Source organism: Peromyscus californicus, unplaced genomic scaffold (genome assembly GCF_007827085.1).
Source record: "Peromyscus californicus insignis strain IS unplaced genomic scaffold, ASM782708v3 Scaffold_4__1_contigs__length_199733344, whole genome shotgun sequence".
In the NCBI taxonomy this organism is placed as follows: Eukaryota; Metazoa; Chordata; class Mammalia; order Rodentia; family Cricetidae; genus Peromyscus; species Peromyscus californicus.
The window spans coordinates 161431384-161456999 of NW_026294562.1; the positions used below are offsets into that span (position 1 = coordinate 161431384).

At 41.4% G+C, this 25616-nt stretch overlaps 1 protein-coding gene across 2 annotated transcripts; it reads right to left on the minus strand.

Annotated features, from left to right (window-relative positions):
• Window positions 1-3750: 3750 nt before the first annotated feature.
• LOC128124966 (zinc finger protein 383-like) lies at window positions 3751-23253 on the minus strand. Of its 2 annotated transcripts, none has more exons than XM_052761880.1 (5): window positions 22917-23253; window positions 21498-21562; window positions 11119-11245; window positions 10732-10827; window positions 3751-5909 (listed from the first exon to the last, which is right to left on the minus strand). In XM_052761880.1, exons 1-5 carry the CDS (start codon window positions 23038-23040, stop codon window positions 4792-4794), a joined length of 1530 nt encoding a protein of 509 aa, XP_052617840.1. In that variant the 5' UTR covers window positions 23041-23253; the 3' UTR covers window positions 3751-4791. The 2 variants fall into 2 exon arrangements, with proteins under 2 accessions (XP_052617840.1, XP_052617839.1); XM_052761879.1 differs by having other exon boundaries at window positions 10732-10830.
• Between the last annotated feature and the right edge of the window lie 2363 nt (window positions 23254-25616).

A 25616-nucleotide genomic window follows, 5' to 3' on the forward strand; every position in this document is an offset into this window, starting at 1 on the left:
GTGTACCCCAATAAAGTTTATCTGAGGATCAGAGGAAAAAGCCAGCCACTATAGTAAACATAGAGGTCTGGCAATGGTAGCACCCACCTTTAATCCTATCACTTGGAAGGCAGAGATCCACCTGGATCTCTGTGAGTTCAAGACCACACTGGGAATAGAGCCAGGCATGATGGTACATACCTTTAATCCCAGCATTAACATAAAGGTCTAGAGGTCTGTATAGACAGACAGGAACTGACAGAGCTGGGCAGGAAAAGGAAGTGATGTAGCTGGGCGGAGAGAGGAAATGAGATGGCAGAACACAAAGGCATATAGGCGTGGGTACACAGGAAGTAGGTCTCTTTGGCTGAGGATCCCCAAGTGGTGAGAATGTGGCTGGCTTCTTTCTGCTTTTCTGATCTCTGGTTTTAACCCCAATATCTGGCTGCTGGCTTTTTTTATTAATAAGACCGTTTAGCACTTCATCTTACACACACAAATACACACACACACACACACACACACACACACACACATGCACGCGTGCGCGCATATGCCATGTGTATTCGGGTACCCGAGGAAGAGGGTGCCAGATTCATTGAAACTGGAGTTATAGGCAGTTGTGAGCTGCCTGACACGGGTGCTAAAATCCAAACCCAGATCCTATAGAAGAACTAGTTTTCTTTGCTCTAGACTTCCAATGCCTGTTTCAGCTGTGGTTGAGTATTGTGTGGACTGAAGACTATAATTTCATATGTCCTACTTCTCAGAGACAAATGTCTCCACAGTCATGCCTTTACTAATATCATAGCTTTTGGACAGTACCTACATTTGTGAGCCACTATTTTCAAGAATGAAGCACACCAAAAGTAGAACCAAGATATTTGATGAACACTGAGGATTGTAACTACTTCCCTCAAATCAGATATTGATAACATCAGGTTATCAAATGTGGTGTCAAATATCCCATTGCTTTTATGTTGCCTTTTTTTTTTTTTTTTTTTTTTTTTGGTTTTTCGAGACAGGGTTTCTCTGTGTAGCTTTGCGCCTCTCCTGGAACTCACTTGGTAGCCCAGGCTGGCCTCAAACTCACAGAGATCCGCCTGGCTCTGCCTCCCGAGTGCTGGGATTAAAGGCGTGCGCCACCACCGCCCGGCTGGCCCACATTTTTAATCCCAGCACTTAGAAGGCAGAAGCAGGCAGATCACTGTTTTCCAGGATAGCCTGGTCTACATAGTGAGTTCCAGTCCAGCCAGAGCTACAAAGTAAAACATTGTCTCAAAGAGACAAAAAGACAGGCAGGAAAGGAGGGAGGGGAGGCGGGGGTCGGGGGAGAAGGGGCCAGCTAAAGAAACTCACTCACCCTGACCCTGGAGCCCAGAACCAGTGAAAGAAACATAGCCTAGATCTGGGACCTCAGCCAGAGAAAGAAACACTTTATCTCTGAACCCAGAACTAAAGAAACATGCCCTGACTCTGAAACCAGTGCCAAAGAAACACACTTTGTCCCTAGAATCAGAGCCAGTGAAAAAGAGAGGCCCTGGCCTAAGAATTAGAGCCAAAAAGCTAAAAAGGCCAGTGAAAGAAACACAGTTTGGCTCTGAAATCAGGACCATCTCTGCCCCTAATCCACAAAACCAATCTCTGGCCAGAAAATCTTCCCCCTGGAGAAACTCCACCCCTAAGAAATCCTATCTAAACCTACTGCTTGTTCAGCTGTGGGCTGTTCTTTCCCACCCTGGTAGAGGCAGCCGCTCTCCTGGACTCCTCCGTCCCTGCTGCAGGCTGCAAAAATATATGAAGTAGGAATTCAGCTGATTATGACAAAACTAGACCTGGAAGAATTAAGAACTCTTCCAGAGGTTGAGGCCAAGGCTCAAGGAGTCTTAGTGATATTGGCTTTGGATTATTAGCCATTTCCTGCTATGAATTTCTCGTGTGCTATTGTAGCTTTCCCATCATCCATTGGGCACAATGTCCCCTCTACAATGAAAGTACTTGTGTAACTTTCTCCAACTGTGCTACACCAGACACAGTCAGAATCCCTAATTTCAGGCCCCTCTGTAATTATCGTCATTAGCAGCATCTGGCCAGGACTATCCTCGGATGGAGGAAAGTATCTATCTGAGATACCTCACAGATTCTTGAAGAACAGAGTTAAGCATCCAGACTATCTGAGAAGGCCTGGCGGATGTGCTAATCAAGCTTAACTTTCTCCTTTCCAAATTCTTATCTCTGGTTTTAGATCCACCCTTAACAATTAACTCAGAACCAAAGGGTTCATATTTACAGATACATCTAGCTATGGCAGAAGTTGCCTAGCCAAGTTGCCTAGTGACTGAGCACACTTGCCAGAAACGGTGGGAGCAGAGATAGCTTGGAGAGATAAGGGCCAAAGGGATAAAGGCAGTTTTATTTTCACAGATAGGATGGAGAAGAAAAAAGAGAATAGAAGAGCTAGATGGTTAAGAACTGGAGAAGAATGAACTGAGATGGAAAGAACTAGATGGCAGGAGAACTAGATTGGAGGACTAGAAGAGAGAATTAGAAGAACAAGATGGAAGACGAGGAAGAGCCAGGTGGGGAAGAACAAGATAAGGAAAAACAGGATGAGAGGTGAGATGGGAGAGGAGCTAAGATGGGAAAGAACTAGATGGATAAAAACCTGGATGGGGCAGAACTAGATGAAGGAATTAAGATAGCACTTAGAGGATACAGCAGAAAATGTAGAGAGAAATCCGGCAAGAAAGGGCTAGACATGAGAGCAGAAAAGAAGCTGTGCAGAGAGAGACTCAGAAAAATAAAGTGAACGGACTAAAGAGTTTCATGTGTGTAGATTTATTCGTGAATTTCTCAGATTAATCCACTGCCGGTAACATCTCTTCTGGAACTCTGGGTGAAGGCTATCGAGGGGCTGGACCCCGATAGCTTTCAATACTTCCCAAATAAATCTCTTTCTCAAAAGTCTTGGGTGTGAAGATCTTCATTCACTGGTGCAGAGAAGATTGCTGAGATGTCCCTTAGGGGACTGTGCAAGGTGGAGCATAAAAAATAACAACTTTTTGCCGGAGGAGGTAGGTACATTTCTGCAGGGGTTTCCCCTTTAGCAGAGTGGAACTAAAGAAGCAACATCTTAGGCCGGAGAAGAAACAGAGCTCTGCTGGGAAGCCCCCGTAAGTGGGGGCTGAGCAAAGCTCAGCTGTAGCAGCTCTCCAGGAGAGGAGCAGGATTGCTATATCCTGCTTGGGAAGACCATCCCCCATCACACCCCAACTCCAGGTATCGCCTGACTCCCCTGAGCAGCCAGGATACCTTTCCCCCAGAGTTGCAACACTCACTCACAGAGAATGAGAGAGGGAGGGAGGGGGAGGGGGAGGGAGGGAGGGAGGGAGAGAGAGAGAGAGATTAAGTCTGATAAAGACTACCCACACATATACCTTTCCCACTTGTAATTCAATAAATGGTAGAGGAAAGGCTTTACTTCATATAACTATTTCTTTTTCAGTCATGAATCCTCAAATTTTGGTAAAGGTAAATGGCAGTTAGAAGTATGTCCCAGAAGCTAGGAGAAGTGAGTTAACAATAAAACATTTACCAAGAATTCACCAGTGAGGGGCTGGACTATAGCTCAGTGATAGAGTGCTTGTCTAGCAAATATAAAGCCCTGGTCTCTATCCCCAGCACCACCCACACCCACACCCACACCCACACCCACACCCACACCCACACACCCTTTCCACAAGTCATAAAGGAAATTATAAAACAGTATGCTAATGACAAGAGAAACCTTTTATTAAACCTATACTGTATTCTAGGAATAGATGGATTCATTGGATTCTCACAGCAAACCAATGCATACACATGACTGCATAGATAAAATAAGGAACAACTACTAATAACATATATAAGAAAAATCTGGAAAAATAACACTTTGCTAACTGTAATTACCTTTCGGGCATGACATTAGGATTAGGGTTAATGAAAAGGAACAAAATAGCATACAAGGAGAATTTGGCATTAAAAGAAATGTTTTTGGTTTTAAAAGGAACAAAATATCAAACATCTAAATATTAGTTTGGGGTCATATTAATGGAGACAGCTTTTATAAATGCAAAAATTTAGAAGCAACCATAACATAATAGTCATTTTAAGAAGATATTAAGTCATTAAACTTTGTACTGCTAGAAAAGCCATCATTATGATTTTTAGCCTGATAAAAGCAGAACACAATACCATGACTACAGGTCTTTAGAAAGCAAAGTCCAGCAGAATTAGTTCCACCAAGTTGATAATCGTCATCTACAATCAATATAGCAGTTCATTTTGATGTTTGAGCTTTGGATTATCTAGTTTTCTCATTTTTTTTTCAGTTACAATAAAAAAGAAAAATAAGCTCATGAAACATAGCAAAAAGACTGACAGCCTCAAATACAATATTGGAATTCCGCAAGGAACTTAAAGTCATTAAAGGTTACACAATTAAAACACTGTGATATTAGCACAAGCACAAAAAACAGTTTAGAAAACAAAAGTCCTAAAAAATACAAAAATATGAACAACAGTATGACAAATCGCCAAGCAATGGAGAAATACAGAACTATTAAGCAACTAGCATTGGTGTGCGGGAAGAGAGTAAATGTAGACTTAGAATTCATAATCTACAGTTAAAATCATTTGGATTGAAAATATAAATACCTAATCAGGCCATGTCAAAGAAAGTAACTCTCAAATATGAATTTTTATTACTCATGAGCATGAATTCCCTGACAGTGAATAAGGTCTGAATCATTACTAACTGTCTTCCCACATTTCTTAAGGCTTGTCATCACTATGAATTCTCAGATGTCGGGTAAGGTTTGAGCATTTATTAAAGGCCTTTCCACATTTATTACATTCATATGGCTTTTCATCTGAGTGGACTCTCTGATGTTGAAAAAGCTGTGAGTTCTGAGTAAAGGCCTTTCCACATTCAAGACATTCAAATGGTTTCTCACCAGCATGAATTCTTTGATGTTGCCGAAGTTGTGAGCTCTGAGTAAAGGATTTCCCACATTCCTTGCACTCATAAGGTTTCTCCCCAGTGTGGATTCTCTGATGATTTGTAAGTGCTGAGCCACTACTAAAGGCTTTCCCACATTCCTTGCACTCATAGGGTTTCTCCCCAGTGTGGGTTCTCTGATGCTGAACAAGTTTTGAGCTCTGAGTAAAGGCTTTGCCACATTCCTTACATTCATAAGGTTTCTCACCTGTGTGAACTCGCCCGTGTTGAAAAAGTTGTGAGCTCTTTGTAAAGGCTTTCCCACACACTTTGCACGCATAGGGTTTCTCACCAGTGTGAATTCGCTGATGGTCAATAAGATTTGAACAATAGCTAAAGGCTTTTCCACATTCCTTACATTCATAAGGTTTCTTACCAGTGTGTATTCTCTGATGCTGAGAAAGGTATGAGCTACAACTAAAGGCCTTCCCGCAGTCTTTACATTCAAAGGGTTTTTCACCAGTATGAATTTTCAGATGTCGTGTAACATGGGAACCACAACTGAAGAATTTCCCACACTCCTTACATTCAAAAGACTTTTCTCCAATATGAATTCTTTGATGTTGAATAAATTGTGAGTTCTGAGTAAAGACCTTTCTACATTTCTTACATTCATAGGGTTTCTCATCATTATTAATAATTTGATGTAGGGTAAAGAAAGTCTGTTGAACAAATGTGGGCATGTATTCAGGACTGAGTATTTCTTCACTTAAATGACCATTTTGATATCCCAATTGTCGTGTAAATTGGCTTCCACATTCCAGAACATCTCTAAAACTGGAGTACTCAAGGCCATGCTTTTTAAGTCCCATTAACTCCCTCTGGCATGATTCTATTTCATAAACTTCCTTCTTTAGAGATAATAACTTGCTTTCACACATTGACTCCAGAGCTGAAAGGAAAGAAAGTAGCAAATGTTCTTTTCCCCTCTTATTCGGAAAAACTTAAAACTTTCATAATGGAAATGGAAAAACTAAAGCTAAAGTGAATATACTATCAGTAGGCAAATATCATAGGCACTAAATGAGATCTGTCTAATACAGTGGTTCTCAACTTTCCTATTGCTGCAAACTCTTTAATACACTTCCTCCTGTTGTGGAGACCCTCAACCATAAAATTCTTTTCATTGCTACTTCATAACTATAATTTTGCTACGGTTATGAATCATAATGTAAATATTTTGGGAGACAGATTTTTCACAGGGGTTGCAATCCACAGGTTGAGAATCACTGGTCTAATGTGAAAAATGGACAAGAGCACAGGGAAATTAACAAGATATAATGTGGAAGCATAGGGAGAGCATGGTGGAAATAAGTTACCAACCATTATTTTTAATATGGAATAGTCAGGAGAAGTTAGTAAAAAAAAACAATGTATTGGGCACAAATCATGAAAATTCATATATATATATATATGTGGCAGATTATTGGATATTTTGTGGCATAACAAATAATAAATTTGGTTTTTCATTTGTTTTAGGGCTAGATAATGAGATAGGGTCTTATTACCTAGCCCTGGCTGGCCTTAAACTCAGAGATCCTCTTCCTCCCAAGTGCTAGGAGTAAAGGAATGTCCCCTGAGATGTGAGGTCTTACTATGTAACTATGGCTGGTTTTGAACTCTAGGATTATCTTGTCTCAGTCTATTTAGACAAAAAGGGGAAATGTTGTGGAATAATCTTTTTTGTACACTGTGAAGATGTGTCACTATGACTGGTTTAATAAAAAGCTGGGTGGCCAATAACTAGGCAGGATTTTCGAGGCAGAGAGGACACTGGGAAGAAGAAACGTGGAGATACCAAGGATGCAGAGCAAGCAATATGGACATTAATTACAAAGTAAAGGTAAGCGAGCCACATAAAAGAAGCAGATTAACAGAAATGGGTTATTTTAAGAGCTAGTTAGAAACAAGCCTAAGCTATCAGCCAAGCTTCCATAATTAATAATAAATCTGTGTGGTTATTTGGAAGCTGGCTGGTACGACAGCAGACTTGCTACAAATGGTGTCCAATGGAACCAAAAAAGGTTCCAAACACAAAAAACCAGAGCCAAACTCGGCTTCCTAGTCCTACAGTTTCTCATGTGAGCTGTGGTACAGAGACATGTCTCCTGGCTGCTTGAGCCGCCAGCGTTCCATGAGCTAAGCTTTAAGTTTTGCTCATGAAGACAGAAAACATTACAGATACGCAGTAAAGCAGGTTCACATGGGGAAAAAAAAAAACTCTAAACATGTTACAGTGTGTTAAAAAATGTGCATAAGCTTAAGAAAAGAAAATGGATACAGATAGTCATAGAAAAAATAATTTATGGGGCTGGAGAGATGGCTCAGAGGTTAAGAGCACTGGCTGCTCCTCCAGAGGTCTTGAGTTCAACTCCCAGCAACCACATGATGGCTCACAACCATCTGTAATGAGATCTGGTGCCCTCTTCTGGCCTGCAGGCATATGTGCAGATGTAACACTGTATATGTAATAAATAAATAAATCTTTAAAAAAAATAATAATTTATGAATAAGATCTTCAAAGAAAAAATAAATATAAAAATGATAAGCCACGTAGACTTAGGAAATACATAGGGATTCTGCACCCTGTATAGTGTTGTACTGACTTTAAATTTTTTGATTGCTGATGAGCAAACAATAGTGCTGAGAGACACTGGATTATAAAAGCTACTGAATTAAAGCAATCTATATATTTTAAAAATGTCAACTTCAAAATGGAAGTCAAAAATATGTTATGTTGGGGAAGAGGTTATGCTTTTGTTTCTATAGAAAACAAAAAGTTGTGGATTCATTCAAGGTTGATAGAGCTCAGATTTGATGCGGGGAGACACCCTGAAAATCCTGACTACAGACATAAAGACGTAAACCCAGAAAAACTACAAGACAGGTGATGTGTTTACCTACTCAAACATAAAATAAAAAATGTCTTTGGCTGGCTTGTGTACAACGCACAGTTCATACTTGTGTTTATGCAGATATGTATGTTTCGTTTATGTTTTCAGAGCAAGGGCACCAGACACCAATGAAAATGGGTGGCCCAGGTGATCCAACCTCTCAGAGTGCCTCTGTTGCAGTTTCCTCAGAGTTCTGCATCCAAAAGGGCTTCAAGGCTGCTGGCTGAGATGGTCCAGCCTCACAGACTACTCCAGCCAGACTTCAGATAATGCCTACATTTTCCCATCACACCAAGACTAGACAACAGCTAGCTTTCCCAGGACTTGAACATTATCCCAAGTTTCTCAGTGTCCCCTAAAGATACAATACCCCCACCAATAGTAAGCAGTATAGAGAACATGACACCCACATTCCCAAGAAATCAGGTGGGTGGTTTTGGTCATTTGCTAAGTTATGGATGTTTGTTATCATTTAAAGGGGTTGTTTATAAATTGTTACTGGTCATGGTCAGGGAGAAAGCTAAACAAAGGGCATAAGATTCAGGGATTTCTTTCTGAAGAGAAAAAGGGGGATATAATACAAAAATGATGTGATAAAAAGGTAGACTGTTGAGTCTACTTTTGAACAACCATTAGTCTCAAATATTTTACACTGGTGTGGATTTTGGTATATTTATACATATTTAAGGGGTTTTTTTTATACTGTGTATATGTTCCTACTCTTGTTTAAGATATTTTTGTATATTAATACAAATTAAATGTTATTTTTGTTATGCTGTATCAGATGTTTCTATTTCTTGTTTAAGGTATTGCATCTATGCAGCTTATTTAAACATGTAAAGTTCTAGTCCTTGAAAGCTATTTAGGATAATAAATACTGGTTACTAGTTAGTCATCTATAACAATCAAACATATAGCCATGTTAGGTATATTTTCAAGGTCAATCAGAGACATATTCTAAATAGACAGTGGTCTACAAACACTTCAGAGACCTACAGAATATGGCATTTTAATGTTTTAATAACATAAGGCTTTTCATGACATTGAGACATAAGTGCTCCTGGCAGCACCAATCTACTTAAAAAAAGGATAAGGGGCGTTGAAGAACCTCCAATTGTAGTTTACTTTCTTCGTAGCAAAAGCTAGGTATTTAGGCATGAAACTGCCTTTACCTCAACTGCTGACAGTATGCGGTCCAAACTGGACAAGTAGGACACAAAAAAAAAAAAACAACTGACAAACTTTGTCAAGACAGGGTAGGACAGTCCTTCAAAAATTTCCTGCTTCACAGAAAAGTCTGTTAGATATTCTAGGTCTGCAGGTTGAAGATGGCTGCCCCAATGTTACAGAGGAACCTTGGATGACTGTCCAGGCAGCCAGCTGTTTCTGTCATTTCTTAATAGTTTTGGAAGTTGCTTGTTCAGCACTTCCTGTTTACTCAGGTAATAATACATTCTTCTCGGGTCGCTGATGGAAATGGAAGACTAGATAATTATAGTGTTACAGTTTTCCTTATTATGAAATTCAGAAAAAAAACTTACATTAGAGATGCAAAATTTATAAGGCTGAGAGACATAAAAGCTTAAATCGTTTATCTAAAAAACTGTTTTGATGTCTAAAAAGATCGTTTTAAGATGGTAATACAAGTTATAATAAAAAACTGTTTAGGTATAAAACTTTTTAAAGTTTATCAGTATTGACAATAGAGTACTATCTCTAAGTATGCCAACTACAAATAGACTGGACATTGTATTCTTACCTGATAATCATTCTTACTGTATATAGTTTTATTATATTAGAATTAAAACCTTTCCTTTTTATTTAGACAAAAATGGGGAAATGTGGAATAATCTTTTTGTACACTGTGAAGATGTCACTCTGATTGGTTTAATGAAAGTTGAACAGCCAATGGCTAGGCAGGATTTTGGGGGCAGAAAGGATGCTGGGAAGAAGAGCAGAGACACCAGGGACACAGAGCAAGCAGCATGGGCAATACAAAGTAAAGATAACTGAGCCATGTAAAAGAAATAGATTAGTAGAAATGGGTTAATTTATGAGCTAGTTAGAAACAAGCCTAAGCTATCAGCCAAGCTTTCATAATTAATAATAAGTCTTGTGTGGTTATTTGGGAGCTGGTATGCAGGACAGAAAAATCTGCCTACAGCTAGAATGATAAACATACAGTACCACATTGGTCTTTGTCCCAGTTTTCTGCCACTGAACTTCAAAAGCCCTTGGGACTCTGAATGACAGCAGTATCTTTGTACTGCTACTGAGGCAGTTCAAGATAGGACTTAGAGAGCCTCAGGATTTGTTCTGGAAAAATGGTCTGGTGGTTAAGCATATATAATGCTCTTGCAGAGGACCCAGGTTCAGTTCCCAGCATCTACAAGGCAGCTCACAACTGTTTTTCCAGAGGATTCATGTACTCTTCTGACATACACCACACATACTAAGTTCCTTAGAAGGTTGGGATTTTATCTATCTGACCTCTGGATGGAGGAAAGACTGAGATGCCAGTTCTGTAATTGTACCTACGTAAAAACAAAAACAAGCTTGATGACCTGAGTCTGATCCCCAGGACCTACATGATGGAGAGAGAACCAACTCCAGCAAGTTGTCCTTTGACCTCTACACATTCACCCCATATAATAAATAAATATATGCAACTAAAAAAAATGTTTTTGGAATCACTTGGTTTTCTCACTAGACCCAGGTTCTTGGCAGAAACTTCCAAAATAACATCTCAAAGGTGCTGTTTCTTCAACCAGCAGGGAGTTATCCCTGCAGGCACTGCTCTGCTGAGTGTTTCTCACTTACCTGAGCACAGGCCTCTTGTAAGCTCTTTGCCAATCATCCAGGGCTCTTTGCCTTGTTCCAATAAAGAGATCACCTGAGGCTTGGGAATGTGAAGTCCTGCTTACAAGAAAAGATATGGAACACGGTTATGCTGTGGGAAACAAATCCATCCTCGATCATCAAGCAAGAGTTGCCATAACAGGAATAGCCAAAAACGAAGAAGAAGCTTCAGCCACAGCCCACTGGAGTTGCCTATTTCCCAGGCTTCTTTTTCAGCCCAGCTGAAACCATTATTTGCAAAGAAGGAGCAGGAATTCAGGTGGCAAAGTTGAAAAGCAGCTGAGAAATTCACTGAGGAAGAAGCAGACACTCCAGAGAACGCCGAGTTGTTGGTACAGGTGTTCTTACCCACTGAAAGCAGGTTACTGTAGTTCTCCAACATCACATCTCTGTACAAGTCCTTCTGAGCAGGGCCTAGGCACTCCCACTCCTCCTGAGAGAAGTCCAGAGACACGTCACTGAACACCATCGATTTCTGAAATAACAAAAACACACCCTAGCTGTATAACACAAAATATACTTCCGAAACTTTGGTGCTTGTGTTGTGGGGTTCAGCAAATCAGCCATTATACTGATGTCACCAAGAACCAGTACCTCTGGATTCTCTGTTCATTCAGAAACAGATGACAGAAAGCCAAGCATGCTGATACATGACTATAACCCCAGCCCCGGGGATGCTGGGGCAAGAGGACTGATTGGGAGTTTGAGCTCTCAGCTTGGGCTATAAATTGAATTCAAGGCCAGTCTTAGCTATATAGTGAGGTCAAGTCTCAAAACAATAGGACTAGAGGTAGCTCACTGGTAGAACCCTACTTTCAATCCTCAGCACCAAAATAAACAAACAAATAAATAGTTTCTTATTAATATAAATTATTTTTCTGGTGGCTAAATGTTTTGATTTCTAATTGTACAATCTCAACAGCTTATATACACTGGCCAGACTAACTAGAACCATCCATTATCATACTGTTCTTATTTCTGAGATAAAGAAAACTAATGATTCATATACAAAGTCAATATGATCCACATTTCCTGTTGGACTTCAACTTAAACATGTTTTATAAATGCTGTAAGAGTCTCAGAGGTCCATAACAGCCACTAATTATGATTCCACAGCCTCATTTCACAGCTAGGAAATCTTTCAACATTTGGAACTGTCAACCCATTCCCCATTCTCTCACTGGAAAACACTAGTTTGCAGACATGATTTTGGCTTCTTCATGGGTCTTGCCAGCTAAGTGACTCATATTGCCACCTCATCAAATCACAGATTAATAGAAATGAATTAATTTAAGTTGTAAGAGCTAGTTAGAAACAAGCCTAAGCTAAGGCCAAGCTCTCATAATAAGTCTTTGTGTCATTATTTGGGAGCTGGTGATATAGAGAAAGACTTGCTACACAGGGGAGGTTTTGAGAAAATAAGACTGGGTAAGGAAAGAAATACCCTAAAAACTATACCAGTCTTATAATAAATGCTCAAAGCAGTCAGAGAATAACTACCTCTACTTTCCTTATTAGAATTCTGAGTGGGAATATGGAACAAATACTATCTATACTGTTGCAGGATTCTGTTTACACTGTAAAGATGTCTTTGCCTAAGACACCTTCTGATTGATTTAATAAAGAGCTAAATGGCCAATAGCTAGGCAGGAGAGACTAGGCGGGACTTCTGGGTAGAGAGAGAGAAATTGGAAGGAGGAATCTAGGCACGAGGATTTGCCAACAAGACACGGAGAGGAAACAGGGGGTGCAGGATGGAACACGGGTAACACGACATGACAGAACATAGATTAGTATAAATGGGTTAATTTAAGTTATAAGAGCTAGTTGAGAACAAGCCTAAGCTAAGGCCAAGCTTTCATAATAATAAGTCTCTGTGTCGTTATTTGTGAGCTGGCAGCCCAAAGAAAAATCCGACTACACTATACTTTATATGACACTGCATTTTATTTATTTTACTTGAGACAGGGTCTCACTAGGTAGCCTTTGTTGGCCTGGAACTTGTTATGTAGACCAAGCAGGCCTTGAACTCACAGAGATCTGTCTGCCTCTGCATCCCAAGTACTAGGATTAAAGGCTTATACCATCTCCCACAGCTATTTTTATTATGAACTATTTTCTTTTTCTGTAGGGAAACTTCATGTCCTGATGTGTACTTTCACACATTGCAACTGGAAATAGAGACTGATACAACCACCTTGGAAAGTCAGCATCAATTCTAGTGGAAAGCATGATAACCTACGGGCCAGCAATTTTACTACTAGGGATATACCTAAAAGAAGCACATAACATATGTGCACTGAAAGACACAAAATGCCCTGTTCATAACAATCTTACTTTGAAAACAACTCAAATGCCAGTGATGGAATAGGCTGTGCTATAGTCCACAATGAAAGAAAAATTGTTTTTTGAGGTTGGGTATTGTATGCAGCACAAGCTGGCTTGGATCCACTGTGTAGCCTGAAATTCATGCTCCTGTTGCCTCAGCCTCTTGAGTACTGAGATTATAGGTCCCACCTTATCTGACTTCATACAATGAAATTTTAAAAGACATTACAATAGTACTGAACAATGCCAAGCAAAAGGAACCAACAAAAAGAATAGACATTCTGTGATTCTGTTTACATAAAATAGAGTATAAGTAAAATTAATTGACAGATACAGAAGAAAAATAAAGGTTATCTTTGGGAGAAGTAGATAGCAAATAGAGAAGAACAGAACTTCCACAGTGCTGGTGATGTTCTACTTCCTAATCAGATGAGAACTCTGCTTAAACAAATGTGTGCATTTAAAAAAATTATCCCATGACAACTTGTTTCTCTATACTTTCAAAATGTATGTTATACTTCTTAAATTACATTTTTATTTTGTTCATGAGTGGAGGTTGGAGAATAACCTGTGGGAATCCCAGTTCTCTCATTCCAACATGTAGGTCACATGGACTGAACCCAGATCATCAGACTTGGTAGCAGGCACATGTGGTGATATTTTGTGTATGCTCTAACAAATAAAGCTTGCCTGAAGGTCAGAGGTAAAAGCCAGCCACTAGTTAGTCATAGAGGCCAGGCAGTGGTGGCACACACCTTTAATCCCAGCACTTGGGATCTCATGTCTTTGCCCCCAGTACCTGGGAGGCACACATGCCTTTAATCCCAGCACTAGGGAGGTTGAGACAGGAAGTGATATGGCTGGGCGGAGAAAAGGAAAATAAGGCAAGAGGAGACAGGAGCTCAGTCCTTTCGGCTGAGGAGTTGGTGAGGTGAGAGGTGGCTGTGGCTTGTTCCTTTGTCTCTCTGATCTTTCAGCATTTACCCCAATATCTGGCTCCAGGTTTTATTAAGACCAATTAGGATTTGTGCTGCAGGCACACTATTTGCAGAGCCATCTTGACAGACATTCCCCCCAACCCTGAGACTGGATCTCATATGTCTGTGCTGGTCTTCAGCTCACTATGTAGGCAAGGATGACCTTGAACATCTAGTCTTCCTGCCTCTAACTCCCAATTGTTGGAATTACAGGAGCGCATCCCTCTACAGCTGCTTAATGTGGTGTTGGAGAACTGAACCCAGTGCTGTGTATAAACTAACTAGTCAAACACTCTACCAATTAAACTGCATTCCTAGCCCTGTATGTGATTATTCTTAAATCATATTTTATCATTCTATCATTAGATTTATCCAATATTGCAATACCAAGGGTCAAAAGTTAGCAGCCAGAATGAAGATATTTATCAACAACTGTTGAAAAATTTAATTGGCAAAACCTTATTATAAATTGGTACATACATACCACATAGTCCTTCCCTGACTCCTTAGGAAAATATTCATATGTATACCAGGATACCTGTAAAGATATTTTAAAAGCAACCTGGTGCCCACCATCTGGCATATTTTAAGACAAAAGATCTTAAAAAGGTTTTAACACACAAAAACAGAGCCAGATGCAGCTTCCTAGTCTCTCAGTCTCATGCCAGCTGCAATGCAGAGACACATTTCCCAACAGCTGCCTGTGAGATAGAGCCGGCCTCCAGCCACCATGAGCTAAGCGGTGTGGTGGTCCAGCAGTCTCTCACATGGGCTGCAGCACAGAGAGGCTTCTCCTAGCTACTGCCTGGGGGCTTGAGAACACTGCCAGCATACTGCAAGGCAGGTTTAGGGGTTTTGCTCATACAGACAGAAAAGGTTACAGATATACAGTAAAGACAGATTCAGACAGAAACAACCTCTAAATAGGTTATAGTGTGTTTAAAAATATATGTAGGCTTGGAAGAGAAAAGAAAAAGGGTAGAAAAAGCCCTTACAAAGGAATAAAGTAATAAGAAATATAATAAGCCACACTAAAGATAGGAAATACACAGAGAGTCTGGATCCTGTATGTTATTGTGTTGTCATTGAATTTTTTGGCTGCTAAGAGACCTTGGATTATGGAAACTGCTGGATTAAACCAACCTATATATTTTAAAAAATCTTGACTTCAAAATTTAAGTCAAAAGCCATGTTACTTTGGAGCAGAGGTTATGCTTTTATTTCCACAGGAAATGAGAGGCTACGGATTCATTCTGGGTTAAGGAAAATCATGTTTGATTGACAAAGACCCCCTGAAAACAAACATCCTGGCTACAAACATAAAAAAAAATAAATAAACCTAAAAGAACTACAAGACACATGGTGTATATTTTACCTGCTCAAACATATAACAAAAAAATCATCTTTGACTGACTTGTGTACAATGGATAAACTATACTTATAATAATACATATATGTATGTTACCTTTAAAAGTTTATATATTTTCACATCAAGGAGATCAGACACCAATGAAAATGATGGCCCAGCAAATGGACGGAAGTAGAAAATCTCATCCTGAGTGACATAACCCAGACTCAGAAAGACAAACATGGTATGTACTCACTCATAAGTGGACACTAGATGTAAAGCAAAGGATAATCAGATTACAACCTGCTGTGGGATGTTCTGTATGGCAAATGTGTTGCTAATTAGTCAATAAATAAAACACTGATTGGCCGTTGGCTAGGCAGGAAGTGTAGGTGGGACAAGGAGGAGAATAAAGCTGGGAAGTGGAAGGCTGAGTCAGAGAGATACTGCCAGCTGCCACGATGAGAAACAGCATGTGAAGATGCCGGTAAGCCACGAGCCACGTGGCAAGGTATAGATTAATAGAAATGGATTAATTTAAGCTGTAAGAACAGTTAGCAAGAAGCCTGCCACGGCCATACAGTTTGTAACCAATATAAGTCTCTGTGTTTACTTGGTCGGGTCTGAGCGTCTGTGGGACTGGCAGGTGAGAGAGTTTGTCCTGACTGTGGGCCAGGCAGGAAAACTCCAGCTACAAATGGCGTCCAACGTGGGGCACGAACCCACGACCCTGAGATTAAGAGTCTCATGCTCTACCGACTGAGCTAGCCGGGCTGCCCAGGCTGGAAACCGGACCTGCCGCCAAGCCAAGCCAATCGGTTTTTAATGAATTCTTGTCACGTTGGGCGCCAAATGTAGATGTATCCAACCTTCCCATCAAACAATAAACACAGAACCAATGCAAAGAAGAAAGCCAAGAGGTCAGAGCTAAGAGCCAAAACCTTACCCTTCCTCCTGCAGTGGTCCTACCTCTCCGAACCAGAGCTACCCCTGTGTTAAAGTCTTTATATAGAGTTCCTGTCCTGCCTTCTCATTGGTTGTAAACCCAACCACATGACCGCCTCCTCACAGCCTGTCTGTATAGGCCTCCAGGTTTTCCATGATTGGTATTAAGATTAAAGGCATGTGTATCCAATAATGGCTGTATCCCTGAACACACAGAGACTTAACCAGCTCTGCCTACTAAGTGCTGGAATTACAAGCGTACGCTACCACTGCCCTGCTTTCCTATGGCTTGCTAATAGCTCTGACCCCCGGGCAACTTTATTTATTAACACACAAATAACATTTTAATACAAATAAAATATCACCATAACAACCCATAGCTCCAGAGAAGCTAGGAAACAAGGAGGACCCTAAGAAGGATACATGGATCGCCTTGGGAACGGAAAACAGATGAGATCTCCATGAGTAAACTGGGGAGGGGGGGCAATAGAGGAGATGGAATGGGGGATGAGAACATGAGGAAACAGGATGGTCGAGCTGGGGGAGGGATGGAGTGGGAGAGCAATGAAAGAGATAGAGGGATACATTATGGGGTAAGGGAGAAACCTGGTGCTAGGGAAATTCCCAGGAATCCACAAGGATGACCCTAGATTAGACTAGCAGCACTAGCAGAGAAGGTGCCTGAAGTGCCCTACCCTTGTAATCAGATTGGTGTCATCACAGAGTCTTCTTCATCCAGTAACTGATGGATGCAGATGCAGAGATCCACAACCAAGTACTAGGCCAAGCTTTGGGAGTCCAGTCAAAGAGAGGGAAGAGGAATTATATGAGCAAGGGGGTCAAGATCATGACGGGGAAATCTACAGACAACTGAACCAACCTCATAGGAACTCACAAACTTAGTTGTGGAACCTGCATGGGACTGGACTAGACCCTCTGCATACGGGAGACAGTTGTGTAGCTGGGTCTGTTTGAAGGGCCCCTGGCATTGTGATCAGGAGCTATCCCTGGTGCATGAGCCGGCTTTCTGGATCCCATTACCTGTGGTCGGACTGCTTGCTCACCCTTGATGCAGCGGGGAGGGGCTTGGTTCTGCCTCAACTGAATGTACCAGGCTTTGCTGTCCCCTATGGGAGAACTTACCCTTTTGGAGGAGGGGTTGGGAGGTGGGTTGGTGGGGGAAAGGTGCGGGGGGGTGGGGTGGGGTGGGGGGGGGGGTGGGGTGGGGTGGGGGTGGTGGTGGAAAAAAAAAAAGATGGTCCAGGGGATCCAGCATCCAGAATATCTTCTAGGCTACTGACATGATCCAGCCTCACAGAATACTACAGCAAAGACTTAACAATTATTCTGATTTTCTCAAGTTCCCCTCAAACATCATCAGCTCCCCCAATCATCAGGAAGTAGTCTAGAAAACTATGCCCGCATTCCCCCAAAAATGGGTTATGGATATTTATTATCATTTAAAGGGGGTTGGTTACAAGTTGTTATTGGTAATGGTCAGGAAAAAAGCTGAACAAAGGAGTTAGATTCAGGGATCTCATTCTAAAAATAAAAGGGGGGGGATACAGAAATGATAGGATAAAAGAGTAGATTATTAAATCTACTTTAATCCAAAAAACAATTATTAATCTTAAATATTTTACATTGGTATAGATTTTGGTTTATTGATACAAATTTAAAGTTAATTTTTTTTTTTTTTTTTCGTTTTTCGAGACAGGGTTTCTCTGTGTAGCTTTGTGCCTTTCCTGGATCTTGCGCTGTAGACCAGGCTGGCCTCTAACTCACAGAGATCTACCTGCCTCTGCCTCCTGAGTGCTGGGATTAAAGGCGTGCGCCACCACCGCCCGGCTAAAGTTAATTTTATATATATATATATGTATATATATATATATATATACATATATATATATTTCTACTTTTGTTTGGGGTATTATGCTTATGCAGCTCATTTAAAAATGTAATGTATGATTAAAAAATACAGATTAATAGTCATCTATAATACTCAAACTTACAGTCATGTTAGGTATGTTTTCAAGGTCATACACAGATATATTTATATAGATAGATGGTCTTAAAACACTTCAAAGACATGGAGAATATGGCATTTAATGTTTAATAACCTAAGGGTTTTCATGACAGTGAGACACATCTGCTCTTGGCAGCACCAATCTACTTCAGATAAGATGATGGGCATTAAAAAAAGCTCCATATGGAGTTTGCTTTCTTCAATGGCAAAAGCTAGTCATGTGGGCAAAGAAACTGCCCTTGCCTCAATTGCTGACAATATACTGTCCAAACTGGACCAGCACGGTGTAAGAAAGGTGACTGCCAAATTTTGCCAAGACAAGGTAGGACAGTCCTTCAGAATTCCCTGCTCCACAGGAAACTGTCAGATATGCTAGGTCTGTAGGCCACAGCTGGATGCCCCAACACTAGAGAGGAACTTTGGTAACTGTCCAGGCAGTGAGATGTCCCTGTTGTTAGGTAACATTTTACCCTTCTGGGGTCTTCGATGGAGTTGAAGACTAGATAGTTATAGTTTTCCTTAGTTATGATAAAAGATAAATTAGATACAAAAGTTTGGACTCACAAAGATAAGATAAATGATAGAGTATTTAATTTTTCGAAATACAAATATACTAGATACTGTAATTGTGATTCTTTTTTTTTTTTTTAGATTTATTTATTTATTATGTACACAGAAGAGGGCGCCAGATCTCATTACAGATGGTTGTGAGCCACCATATGGGTGCTGGGAATTGAACTCAGGACCTCTGGAAGAGCAGTCAGTGCTCTTAACCTCTGAGCCATCTCTGCAGCCCCGTGATTCTTAATAAATGTTTTGTTTTATAGTTTTACTATGTTAAGGTTAAAACCTTTTTTTTTTTTTTTTGGTTTTTAGAGACAGGGTTTCTCTGTGTAGTTTTGTTTTGGTGCCTTCCTGGATCTCGCTCTGTAGACCAGGTTGGCCTTGAACTCATAGAGATCTGCCTGGCTTTGCCTCCTGAGTGCTGGGATTAAAGGCATGTGCCACCACTGCCTGGCCAAAACCTGTTTTAATTAGACAAAAGGGAGAAATGCTGTGGAATAATCCTTCTGCATGCTGTGTAATATGTATTACTCTCATTGGTTAATAAAGAAGCTGAGTGGTCTATAGCAAGGCAGGATAAAGTTAGGCGGGACAATCAAACTGAGGACACTGGGATGAAGAAGGGCAGAGTCAGGGGAGACACCAGCCAGCCAGCCAGCCACCAAGGAAGAGGATGTGTAGAAAATGAGGTAACAAGCTAGGTGGTGGTGGTGCACACCTTTAATACCAGCACTCAGGAGACAGAGGAAGGCAGATTTCTGTGATTTCAAGGCCAGCTTGATCTACAAAGTGAGTTACAGGACAGCCAGCACTGCACAGAGAAACCCTGTTTCAAAAAACAAACAAACCAAAAAAAGAAAATAAAATGAGGTAACAAGCCATGGGCCATGTGACAAAGCATAGGTAAGAAATATGGCTTAATTTAAATGTAAGAGTGAGCTAGTAACAAGCCCGAGTTACTGGCTGAGCATTTATAATTCATATTAAGCCTCTTAGTGTTATTTGAGAGCAGCTGCAGGACAGGAAAACTCCGCTTACAGCAACCTTTTGATAATACTTAAAAACTGAAAACAGGGTCCAATCTATAGCTGTTGTGGAATAATCTTTTTGTACACTATGAAGTGTTTTCACTTGGATTAGTTTAATAAAAGTGAATGGCCAATAGCTAGGCAGGATTTGGGGGGCAGAGAGGATGCTAGGAAGAAAGGCAAAGATGCAGAGAGTCATGAGCCAGGCACAGACAGAGCAGGAAAGTAGCATAGGCAGTACAGAGAAACGCTAATAAAGCCACGAGCCAGAAAATAAATTAGTAGAAATGGGTTAAGTTATAAGAGCTAGTTAGAAAAATGCCTAAGCTATCAGCCGAGTTAATAATTAATAATAAGTCTCCATGTGGTTATTTGGGAGCTGGCTGGCAGGACAGAAAAATCCCTCTACATACAGTTATCTGTAATAAGGTTACTCTAGCATTTTATTTTATTTTATTTTATTTTTTAATAAAAAGGGTCTCACTGTACAGTTCTCAATTAACAGAACAGGGGCTAGCCTCAAGCTCACAGAAATTGGCCTGCCTCTCATCTAGGAAATATGGAATTTTTTCAAGAAAGGCAAGACTCAAATCATTATATAGAACTTGGCATGGTTGCTTATTCCTGGAACCCAGTACTTAGGAGGCTAAAGCAAGAGAACCTGAAGTGTGAAGTCAGCCTGGCTTCACAGTGAGACCCTGTCTCAGAACCAAACACAACCAACCACACAGAAGACTCAAAGCTGGGGGCTGAGCGATGGCTCAGTGGTTAAGAGTGCTTCCTGCTCCTGCAGAGGACCCAGGTTTGGTTCCCAGCTCTCATATGGTGGCTCACCACCTTCTATAATTCCAGTTCCAGAGGATTCAACACCCTCTTCTGGCCTCCACAAGCACTGCATATATGAGGTGCTAAACATATACATAGACAAAACAATCATACACATAAAATGAAAACATATAAACTTTGTTTTTTAAAGTATGGTGACTCACACATATAATTCCAGCACTCAGGGAAGTGGAGGCAGGAGAATCAGAAGAATAAAGTCATCCTCAGCTACATAGGGAGTTTGAGACCACCCTGTCTCAAAAAAACAAAAGAAAGCAAACAACAACCAAACTACACAACTGCCATGCATAATTTTTTGGGGAAATATATGAAATGGTTAATGCTGTAAAAGATCCCACCCTTGAAAATAACATGAGAAGGAATTTGATCAAATGTTTTATTTTTGTGTAGTGGAAATTTAACTCAACCCTAATTCTGAAATTCTTTGAAAATAACCATGTTTTAGATGTGTGTTGAAAAAGAAACAAAAACTTTAGAAGTATCTATTTCCTAAATTAACACGTGACCATTATACTGAATGAAGTCAGAGCGAACACAGGCTGTATGTCCATGTCCGAGTTTTCCACCATTTTCATGAAGGGAAAATTTAAAGAACCAGATCACTTTATGAGTCTGTGTTTCGCAAGTCCATCCCAGAGAAAAGCAAAAAGGAAACCCCACTGCACCTTATGTTTGGCTTGGTCCACAGCCATTCCTCTTTTCTCCACTGGGTACCTCTGGAGGGGCTGAGCTGGGAAAGAAAGAAGGAATCATAAGGTACTACGCCATTTAATAAAAAGTCGCCCTGGATCCATACCTGTCACCCAGGGAGAAGACGTCTAAGTTGTCATGAGCATTTCTAGAGTTAGAGAAGGAATGAAGCCTATGTTGTCCAAGACTGGAATCGGTTCTCATCTCACTGGGGTCTCTTAGGACAGAAAATTGGAGTCACTTGGGCAGGCAGCAGAGGCATCCCACACCTACAAATCCATGACTCCAGTCACTTACCCACCATAGGGATCCCGCATATCCTCACACCTACACCATACTATGGGAGTCCACAACTGACTCAGTTTCCCAATTTGAATCTGAAGTCTATTCTGCATCGATAGAGTTCAGGCTTGCTTGCTCCAGGGCTGTGAGAAAGTCCTCATTAGCCCACAGAGTCTCCTTGAAGGGCTGTGAAAAATTCCTGATTAGCCCACAGAAAGGAACACGCTATCTAGCTAGACACAGGCTGCTGACACCAGCCGGAGGTACATTGAGATAGAAAATGAAACTGCCTGCTCCTTGATGCAAGGCAGGACAGATAGTGGTTGAACGCCTGTGCTGTGCATTGTACCCAAACAATAGCACAACATAATGCCGAATAGTGACAGTAACACATCTACCCTGAGGATATAACCACATCCACATGTTTACGTGAACTACACCACATAAAACCACACAGTGCTACAAATGGTCACAATAACACACTCACTACGGAGCCACACAATAGTTAAAATTCCCTCCAGTTCTCCCCATGAGAATTATACAAAAATCACACATTCAACAGAACACAACAGCCTCTCAGATATACATACTGTCAGCCTGACAATATTATACTCATCTTCCAACCATAAAGTTCACATAAAGTTACATAATCACACTCAAACATCTTCACAGAGTCACAAGCACCCAATACACATAGTATATACATACACACACACAGCCCCCTCAAGCTAATAGTCATGCAGGCATAATTACTAGTTCTCTGATATATCCCTCATACACACACAAGTTATGCCGTTACACACATTCAGCCAAACACACGGGGACGCAATCACGCCTACACACACTGCCGCACAGTTATCAATCACATACACTGATAACGAAAATGTGTATACTTGCACACACAGCTCTGAGTATGTTCACAGAGAAACCTAAAAATCAGACCCGCGCACTCGTGGCGCCCTAGGGTCACTTAAGGTCACACTCACACACAGCCAAGAGCTCGCTACTGCTCACCCAGCTAGACCAACTCCCACAGGCCTGACAGCTCGGATCCCGACTGGTATTTCTCTTCAGACCCCAGGGCCGCACTAACAAGGACCTAGGCCGCTCACCGCGCACTTTTCCTTCCCCGGACAACGAGGGTCCCGCAGGCAAAAGAAGCGGCTGCCTTGAGTTCGCGGACGTTTCTGGGAAATGTAGTCCGTGATGGGACCTGGGGAGGAAAACGGAGTCCATTCTCGGACTCCCGCCAGGGCACTGCTCGAGGCAGGCCGAGGGGCTCGCTCTGCACTTGAAATTGCGCGAGCCACTTTCCTAGACACAACAAGTACAAGCTCGGACAGAAACTCTCACAACACGCAGGGCTGACATCGTGGAAACAAGCCCTATCCATGATACGGGGCAACATCAGGGAATCACTGTTTTCTGTGTAGGACAGTAGGGGCCAGGTTGGCGCCGGAAGTTGTGTGGCGTCGCGTGTGTTTCTGGGAAATGTAGTCTAGAGACGGAAACTGCGTGGCACTGGTCTGCTGGAATAAAGTTGCTTAAATGATTTCTCAAAGACCACACCCAGTGTCTGGACGCTTGTGGGCGTCGGAAATCACCGTAGGAATGTTCAGGATGATGACAGGTCGCCCGTTTTGCCCTCCTCTGTTAGTAAGCCACGGTGTAGGGTTTATATGACCCATATTAGTCATCAAAAGCTATCAGATTTAGGAAGAACTGTGAACGAGTGATTGCTCCTGAATAGGCAGGGCGTTCTTTTACAGTTTAGAAGAGAGAGAGAGAGAGAGAGAGAGAGAGAGAGAGAGAGAGAGAGAGAGAGAGAGAGAGAGAGAGAGAGAGAGAGAGAGAGAGAGAGAGAGAGAGAGAGAGAGAGAAGAAGGAGGAGGAGGAGGAGGAGGAGGAGGAGGAGGAGGAGGAAGAGGAGGAGGAGGAGGAGGAGGAGGAGGGAGGGAGGAAGAGAGAGAAGGAAGGAAGGAAGGAAGGAAAGAAAAAACACTCTATTCATTTTTATTTATTTATTTTGAGTCTGGGTCTCACTCTAGGCCGACCTGGAACTCACTATGTAGACCGGATTTGCATTGAACTCACAGAGATCCATCTTTTCCTGTCTGACAAATGATTGGACTAAGAGTGAACTTCACCACACCCTGTAGTGTAAATATTCTTTTCTTCCTTTTTTCTTTTTCTTTTTCTTTTCTTTCTTTCTTTTTTTTTTTTTGTTTTTTCGAGGCAGGGTTTCTCTGTGTAGCCCTGGCTGTCCTGGATCTCGCTCTATAGACCAGGCTGCCCTCGAACTCACAGAGATCCTCCTGCCTTTGCCTTCCTAGCGCTGAGATTAAAGGCGTGTGCCAGCACTACCTGGCGAAAATATTCTTAAATTAGGAAATGGTGATGTATGTGTAATGATACGGTGCGCTAGAGGCCTTGGTGGGTTTTGGACCAAGGTGCCCCAGCGGGTGAGACAAGCCTTACGGGCATGGCAGACAGTGGAAAGTTACTCACGTGACGCAACGTCCATGTGGCAAGTTTATTTTGCGGGGAGGGGAAAGGAGAGAGAAGAGAGAAAGCTAGAAAGAGAGAGGGAGAGACAGAGAGAAAGGTGCGGGCTACCTGGGGGAGGGGGGAGAGCAAACGGGGAGGAGTGTTTTTTTTCTTGAAGTGGCCCTCACAAAAGATAATGTCAGGACACTAGGTGGGTCCCAAGGAGGGCGGGTTCAGAACGTTAACAGTGTACACAACTCTGTGAATACACTAAAAACAATTAAATTGTATGCAGCAAGAGCTTATACAGGGAATTGAACCCTGGAACTCGTGCATGTGGTCTGAGTCTTTTTATGTCTTATTAGTTATAGTTATGTTGGATTTTTAAAGAAAATCAAATCCACTGAGGTACAATTTATATACAATAAAATACACGAATTGTATCTGTTTATTTTAAAATACACCTTTCAACGCTTCTTTCATGTGCTTTGCTTCTGTGTATATATGTGCACTACCTGCAGTCAGTGGTCTGTGGACGCCAGACAAGGACATCAGATCTTCAGGAACTGGAGTTACAAATGGTTGTGAACAAGCATGTGGGTGCTTGGAACTGGATTTAGGTCCTTTGTGAGAACAGAAAGTACTCTTAATCACTGAGCTATCTCTCCGGCCCAAGAATGCACTGATTTTTAAAATGAGCTGTTTGTATATGTCACTGCTGTCACATTTATGACCTAGACCTTTCTGTTTGATTTTTGTTTTTCAAGACAGAGTTTCTCTGTGTAGTCCTGGCTGTCCTGGAGCTCACTCTGTAGACCAGGCTGGCCTCGAACTCACGGAGATCCACTTGCCTCTGCCTCCTGAGTGCATGCACTGCTGTCACCTGGTTCTGCTTAGACTATTTTCAAACATCAAGCTCCACTCTGATGTTTCTTGGGCATCTGTAGGCAGAAGTTTCTCTCTCCCGTGCCTATTCCCAAATCACAGCAGCTGCTTCCCAAATAATTGACTTGGAGGCTTAATATTACTTATAAATGTTTGGCTGGGAGCTCAGGCTTATTACTGACTAGCTCTTACATTTAAATTAACCCATCATTCGTATCTATGTTTAGTCATGTGTCTAGTACCTTTTCTCAGTATGATATTCTCTTCTTGCTTCCTATGTCTGGCTGGTGATTCCTGAATCTACCCTTCTCTTCCCAAAATTCTCCTAGTCTGGTGACCTTGCCTATACTTCCTGCCTGGCTACTGGCCAGTCAGCATTTTATTAAACCAATTTGCGTGACAAATCTTTACAGTGTACAAGAGCATTATCCCATAGCAGG

What these genes read in the sequence shown, in the direction of transcription:
- LOC128124966 (XM_052761879.1), bottom strand. Translation starts at nt 23,040, where the DNA reads ATGGACTCCGTTTTCCTCCCCAGGTCCCATCACGGACTACATTTCCCA. An exon ending in TGGACCAAGCCAAACATAAG is followed by an intron (nt 11,246 to 21,497) that starts GTGCAGTGGGGT and finishes TTGTTATTTCAG; the next exon opens with AAATCGATGGTGTTCAGTGA. An exon ending in CAGTAACCTGCTTTCAGTGG is followed by an intron (nt 10,831 to 11,118) that starts GTAAGAACACCT and finishes TTTTCTTGTAAG; the next exon opens with CAGGACTTCACATTCCCAAG.